Source organism: Arvicanthis niloticus, chromosome 13 (assembly GCF_011762505.2).
Source record: "Arvicanthis niloticus isolate mArvNil1 chromosome 13, mArvNil1.pat.X, whole genome shotgun sequence".
Classification (NCBI taxonomy): Eukaryota; Metazoa; Chordata; class Mammalia; order Rodentia; family Muridae; genus Arvicanthis; species Arvicanthis niloticus.
In genome coordinates this window covers 73,348,976-73,355,817 of record NC_047670.1, presented here as the reverse complement: position 1 = coordinate 73,355,817, position 6,842 = coordinate 73,348,976, and the positions used below count along the sequence as shown (strand labels likewise).

At 48.2% G+C, this 6,842-nt stretch overlaps 1 protein-coding gene across 3 annotated transcripts; it reads right to left on the bottom strand.

The window, feature by feature from the left end:
- Positions 1-1,253: 1,253 nt before the first annotated feature.
- Dnajc22 (DnaJ heat shock protein family (Hsp40) member C22) lies at positions 1,254-5,618 on the bottom strand. 3 transcript variants are annotated; one of them, XM_034517361.2, is made up of 3 exons: positions 5,462-5,618; positions 3,253-4,204; positions 1,254-1,592 (listed from the first exon to the last, which is right to left on the bottom strand). In XM_034517361.2, the coding sequence occupies exons 2-3, from the start codon at positions 4,090-4,092 to the stop codon at positions 1,407-1,409; spliced, it is 1,026 nt and encodes a 341-aa protein (XP_034373252.1). In that variant the 5' UTR covers positions 4,093-4,204; positions 5,462-5,618; the 3' UTR covers positions 1,254-1,406. The 3 variants fall into 3 exon arrangements, with proteins under 3 accessions (XP_034373252.1, XP_076768176.1, XP_076768177.1); XM_076912061.1 differs by having other exon boundaries at positions 5,443-5,593; XM_076912062.1 differs by having other exon boundaries at positions 5,447-5,576.
- Between the last annotated feature and the right edge of the window lie 1,224 nt (positions 5,619-6,842).

The window sequence follows — 6,842 nt, the reverse complement described above, 5'->3', positions numbered from 1 at the left end:
TCTCTCTCTCTCTCTCTCTCTCTCTCTTACATGCTAAGCACGTGCTGTCAAGACATATCTCCAGCTTAAAACACGGTGTGCGCTACTCAGCATTAACATCCAGGAGAAAAGAAGATGAAGAAAACCAGCAAATAATGATATGTAATTTTAACACATTTCTCATTTCCAGCTTTCCTCGGCAATGTGAGACATCCTGGTCTCCTTTTCCATGTCTAGCTAGAATTAAATAAGGTTTCCTTGAACTAAACAGACTGCTATTTCCCCGGGGCTTCCCCCAGCTTGCCTTAAAGACACATGGGATATAAAATCATGAATCTTCCCATGAGGTCTGCCTCTGTGTCATTTCCTGTTGCCATGATAAAAGACCCTGACAAAAACAGCTTAAGAGAAAAGGATCCATCCTGACTTACAGGTCAAGCACAGTCCATCATTGTCTGGGCAGTCAAGGCAGGACCTCCAGGGCGCTGGTCACATGACCAGGAGCAGAGAGCCCTGAATGAATTCGTGCCAGTGTTTCTCCTCTCATTTAGTCCTGGGTCCAATCCATGAAGATGGTGCTGCCTGCAGTCAAGGTGGATTTCCTACCCCAATTACCCTAGTTAAGAAAATCCCTCACAGACCTATCCATAGGCCAGCTTGATCTAGACAGTGGCTCATTGAGTGTCTTTGTTTCTTTCTTCTTCTCTTTCTCCCATTCTCTCTCTCTCCCTCTCCTTCTCTTTCTCTCTCTCTCTCTCTCTTCCTTCCTTTCTTTCTTAAGACCAGAAACTACAAATGGAATAAAAACACTTTTCTGGCACTTTGATATTTAACCCCTTGTCTCACCTGTTGAAATTCCTCTTGCTATGGGACAGCATATAAAATATCAGAATCTGCAGCCTCCTAACTCAGTTCTGTAGACAAATATAGGAGTTAAACAACCTCTTTATCATACATCAATATCCTGGGGTAGGATTCCATGGTGTAGTCTTTGAAAGGTATTTTATTAATTTTATAATACTCCTAGGGCTGGAGAGATGGCTTAGTGGTTAAGAGCACTGACTGCTCTTCCAGAGGTCCTGAGTTCAAGTCCCAGCAACCACATGGTGGCTCACAACCATCTGTAATGGGATCTGATGCCCTCTTCTGGTGTGTCTGAAGACAGTGACAGTGCACTCACATACACGAAATAAATAAATCTTTAAAAAAAAAAAAATTCCCCTTTTACTCTGAAGTCTTAAGAAAGTATAATCAAGCAGACAATAGCCAAGAACTTAGAAATTCAACACATAAATATATTTTCTACCACACGTTTTCTTGTCCCTTTAAAGGTTTCCTTGCCTCTACTGCAAGCAGCGTTTTTTAAGCCTGTCGGTCGGTTGAGGATGGTGCTGACAAGACTGAGCCCATCCTTGAGGGATTGCTTTTCACCTCCAGGATGCTCTGGGCTTCCTGGGCTGACTCAAGACTTCATAGGCAGCCTGGATCTCCAGGAAGTGCCTCTGGGCCTCCTCGGTCTGGTGCCGGTTGTGGTCTGGATGCCAGACCTTCACCAGGTCCCGGTAACTCCGATGTATTTCTTCACTGGTTGCTCCTTCGGGAATGCCCAGAACCTCGGTGGAACAGAAGTCACAAATTAGCATCTCGTAAGTGCTCTCGGGCTGGCGGAGCCTCTCCAAGCTTCCTGCTAAATCAAGCTAGTTAGTACTGGAATGGCCCAGAGCCACATTCAGAACTTCACTCCTTGGCCAAGGGTATATTTCAGTAGTAGGGCATGTCACTGACTGGAGTAAGGTCCTGGGTTTGATCCACATCAGTGAGAGAAGTACAAAAGAACCCAAACAAACAAAAACACGCCCCCCAAAACACCCCTCAGGGTATCATGTCAGGCCCAGGGCTCCTTTAATAGCAACTGCAGTTTCCAGCCTAGAGCTCCACATCCTCTGACAAGAGCCCTCCCCATGAGAGGAATAAGTGTATGTACGCCCACCAAAAACCTGGGAAGATGCTTACAGGAACTTCATGGGAAAAAGTCCCAAGCTAGACATGACCTAAATATTAAAAATAGAGTGAATAAAATAAGTTGTGGGCAGGATCCAATAGAGCAAGGAATGCAGACTGTTTCAAATTGCATGTTAAATGTGAATAAGTCTTATTTTTTTTGTAAGATTTATTTATGTATTCACCATTGCTCTCTTCAGACACACCAGAAGAGGGCATCAGATCCCATTGCAGATGGTTCTGAGCTACCATGTGGTTCCTGGGAATAGAACTCAGGACCTCTGGAAGAGCAGTCAGTGCTCTTAACTGCTGAGCCATCTCTTCAGCCCATGAGTAAGTCTTATGAGCAGAATGTTGAATGCACAAAGCCAGATCTGTACGAGGTGATCCTGTTTATTTGATGGTTAAGAATAGACAAAACTTGGACAAAGAACAATAAAGAGGGAAAGAAAGAAAGAAAAAGAAACAAACAAAAAACTCATCTAGCAGACAGGTGGTACATGTTGCTAATATCCAGTACTCATGACACAGAGGCAGGAGGATCACAAATTGGAGGCGAGTCTGGGCCTTCATTTATGGTTTAGGCCAGCTACATAGCAAAAAGCTGTCTCAAGAAAAAAAAGGCGGGGGGGGGGGGGAGGGGTGGCTGGCAAGGTCGCTCAGCAGGTAACTTACTGCCAAGCCTCATGGCTTTGATCCCTGGAATACACAGGTGGAAGGAGAGATTCTAGTTTTGCCAGTTGCCCTCTGACCTCTCCATTCATGTTATGACACACGGACTCACATACAACGATATATTTTTAAGCCTAGTATATCCTGACAGGATTTGGGATGTGGCTCAGTGTTACCATGTCTGTGCCGCGTACACAGGGGCTCTGATCGTAATCTCCCACACCATGAAACAAACAGAACCTCTAATGCACTATGGAAGACCTCAGAAAGGAGGTACCCTCCACAGTAGGAGTATAGATTGGGAAGGGACAGGAAAGAATCTTCTTGGAGCTGGTTGATCCACACCTCAACCACACCACCCTAGAAAAACTATGTTAGACTTTGATTAATAAGTATTATTTGTGTGTGTTTCTCATGTACCTTCATGCAGTACATACAGAAGCCCAAAGAAGCCAGGATCTCCTTTCAGGGCATAGCTGGCCAACCTCAAAACAGAGGTCCCTCAATGCAAGCTACCAACCAGCTCCTGCAGGACTTCCAACTCTCAGAGTCCAGACAGGCCCTGAGGAGACTTACCCAGAGAGAAGAGGAAAGGCTTACCTGGTGAGCCAGCTGCCGTTTCTCATCCTGAAAACTGTCAACAAACTCATAGAGCTTTTCCCACTCCTGGAACTGGCTGCTGTTGAAGCCAGGATCCCCAGCCAGTAGCCACCAGATCTGGCAAGGCAGAAGCAAGAGAGACTCCACGAGGCGGCCAAGAAGTGGGAAAAAGCTAAACCAACTCAAGAAGGAACCCAAGGTTTCTGCAACGTAGTTAATCGTGGCGGCTGTGTTACACATGGTGCTGTACGCCAGTGGGCCTGTGAAGGCAAGGTAAGCTAAACCCACACGGTAGAGCCGCACACTAAGTGTCTCTGACCCCGCCAAAGCTTTGTATCGCCGGTGCTTTTGAGCTGTAATGCTGGCAGCCAAACTAATGGGCAGGATGGCAATGGGGCGGCCATAGAACACAGGGGAAGTGAGGAAGGCCACTCCTAAGGTGTTCTTAAAGTCTGAGGTCTGGTTACCAACAGCAGCTACCAGCAAGACCCCTAAGCCAACAGCTAGTGGGAGGCCCACTATATAGAAGTTGGCCATGGAAGAAAGACTGACTAGTGCCACGAGACCAAAATAGACACCCACTACTATCTGGGAAGCAAAGCGAAGGAGACTCAGTGGTGGTCTCTCCTCTTCTGGCCTCTGTTTCCAACTCTGGACTCTATTGGCTTGAGCCACAAAGCTTGGGAGCTTCCAGAATTCCCAGAGCCAGCCCAACCCTCCACCTCCCAGGGTGAGCATCCAGAGCAGAGCATGGCTGTCCCTTCCCAGGTATAGGTGGTGGAGTCCAACAGGACCCCCCAAAGCCCAAAGGGCATAAGTCATCAGGAGCCCTTTGGCCATCCTCTAGGACAAGAGTCTCAGAGAAAATCCAGTGGCGTTTGACACTGATCAAACTGCAGAAATCCCAAGGTCCATCTGTGAGAATCACCATAGTCCGGAGTTATCTTTAGACCTGAGGGGTGGAACAAGAAGAAAGACTCTGAAGTAATAAAAGTCAAGCTGGTCCTACCTCAGGTCTCTCAGGTACTAGATGTCTCCTATCTTTGGTTAGCAGCCCTAGTCCTGTTAGTTACAGTCTTAGTGACTCCATATTGAGGGGAGGAAAAGGCTTCGATTAAAATATTTTCGCTTAGTTATTATTAATTAATTAATTAATATTTAAGGCACAGATTTTTTTTTTAATGTTTTTTCGAGACAGGGTTTCCCTGGCTGTCCTGGAACTCACCCTGTAGACCAGGCTGGCCTCGAACTCAGAAATCCACCTGCCTCTCCCTCCCAAGTACTAGGATTAAAGGCGTACGCCACCACTGCCCGGCAAGACACAGTCTTATTATGTGTCCTAAACTGGTCTTATGTGGCCATAGCTGAGGCAGTCCTGGTCTTTCTGACCCCACCTCCCCAAGTGCTGTGGTTATAGGCATGTGCCACCATGTCCAAGGAAGAGAAGGTTTTAAGTGACTTCAGTTGGGACACTGAGAACTGAGTTGGTGCTTGAACAACAACAACAACAACAAACAAACAAACAAATCAGAAGCTTGAGACTAAAGGATAACCCAGGGGTCACTTATTGCTCTTCCAGAGGACTGGGGTTTAATTCCCAGCATCCACATGGCAACTCATAGATGCCCTCTTCTGGTCTCCAAGGGTATCAGGCGTGCATGCAGTGCACACACAAAGATTAAAGCAAAACACCCATGCACATAAAGTAAAAATTTAAAAGAATAAAAACAATAAGTGAGAAAAAGGAAGCTAAAATGTCTATCTTCCCCTCAGACCCTGGAATAGTAATGGTTCACAGGAAGGAGCTGAAGAGAATACTTTTTCACTGTTTCAAACCCCCTTTGAAAGCCAGTGTCTTATCCAAACTCACCCCTTTAACACCGTGTGTGTGTGTGTGTGTGTGTGTGTGTGTGTGTGTCTGTGTGCGCGCTCACTTGCTCTCGGTCACCTGGCCAAAGGTTTTAGCTTTTTCCAGCTTTCCCATCTCCCCAGACCATGTCGTTTTCCCACAAGTCAAATTTGAAAGGGATCCCAAACTCCTTCCACTTAAACATTCTGGAAAACATTTTGATCTAGACCTTAGCACCCCACAGTCCAGCCATCCTATCCCTATCCACAAGATTGAAGTCACTCTACAAAGAGGCCGCAAAAATCCTCAGAGCATCAACTCTGCCTGCCAAAATGTCTTACCTACTTCAAGAGAACTCACCCCCAGGCAGTCCCAGTAGGGCCGCGGTACTGGCTGCCAGGCCGCTTCAGACCAGTCATTTCCTTTGACCACAGATTCAAAATGGCCCCTCTGTTACTGCTCCCAATTCCACACAAGTGGACTTTGTCTCTCAGTGCTGCTGACTGTGTGTCTGAAGTCAGGCCACCTCCTCCAGGCCCCGCCCCAAAAGCCCTGGTCAATCCCTTCAAAGCCACCTTCCGGTCCTGCATTCCTGAGCTCGTCCTCTCTGGGGAACTCTACCGGAAGCTTTCCCCAGGCTCACCCAATTTTTACTGTAGAGCCTGGAACCGCGCCCCACTCCCTGCGGAGCGCACCTCTTGCAGCACGTCACTAAAACCGCCAGGTGGCGCTGCTGTTTATGGAAGGGAGGGTCCCCAAAAGTCCCAGATCTCCTTTTTTGCAAGGTTGGGACGGACATTCCTGGTCAAAGCTGTCCAGACTGTGGAGCTACCTGGCGGGAGAAAAAAGGCGACCCTATCAATACAATTAAAAATCTTGCTTTCTTCTTCTCTCCCCCACAAATGGGAGGTGATCCCGTCTCACTTCAGGCTGCACGCTTCTCTCTCCATACTCCAAGAAGGCCATTATAGGATCACTTCTAATTTCTTAAGGGAGAAACATCCACCCATAAGGCAAAAGGGAGAGCCCATCAAGACCCCTAATTTTGCCTTCACTACCTTGCTTCCAGGCCTTCCAGTTAGGGGACTCCACATCCAGACCTGAGAGTCTGAGCCCGCGTAGCCCAGAATCTAGAGAGCCGGAAGCTGTTCTGACCCTAGTAGCCTGAAGCAAAGGGATACAGGGTGGGGGCGTGCCATCAGAAGAGTAAGGCCAAACCCAGGACTCGGGGAGAGGAGCCTGCCTTCTCGCTTGGGCGCTGGAATGGAGCTGGCGTACCAGATGCCTTCAATATTTCAGGCTCCAATCTCGGTGCCGCTCCGTGACCTTGGCCAAGTCACATCCTTTCCTGAGCTTCAGTTTCTTTCAAAAGAAGCTTGGATCTATCAGATTTCTCAGGCTTGACTAGAGGTAGGGATGGAGCCAGTGGGCCTCACTTAGGGTCACCTGTCAACAGTGGGCAGAATGTTTTAGCTCCCTCCAACGTCTAGTCTAGCCTTAGCTGGGGTGGGAACGCGACTCAGGATATGGCCCTTTTAAGGCTGAGGAGGGGCGACAAAACGACAACCCAGCTACGGCTGGGGATGGGGGCGGACTGGGGCGCTGAATAATGAATGAGACTTAATTGGGCCCGCTCTGCGCGGCGGCGCGCTAAGCTTGGCAAACAGCGCGGGCAGCAGCCGCCGCCGCCGCTGGACAAACAAACTCGCTCGGGAGCCGGGAGCCCAGTGCGAACCGCCGG

Coding starts and splice junctions, on each gene's coding strand:
- Dnajc22 (XM_034517361.2), bottom strand. CDS start 4,092: ATGGCCAAAGGGCTCCTGATGACTTATGCCCTTTGGGCTTTGGGGGGT. Junction 1,593..3,252: donor AACGGCAGCTGGCTCACCAG/GTAAGCCTTTCC, acceptor TGTTCCACCGAG/GTTCTGGGCATTCCCGAAGG.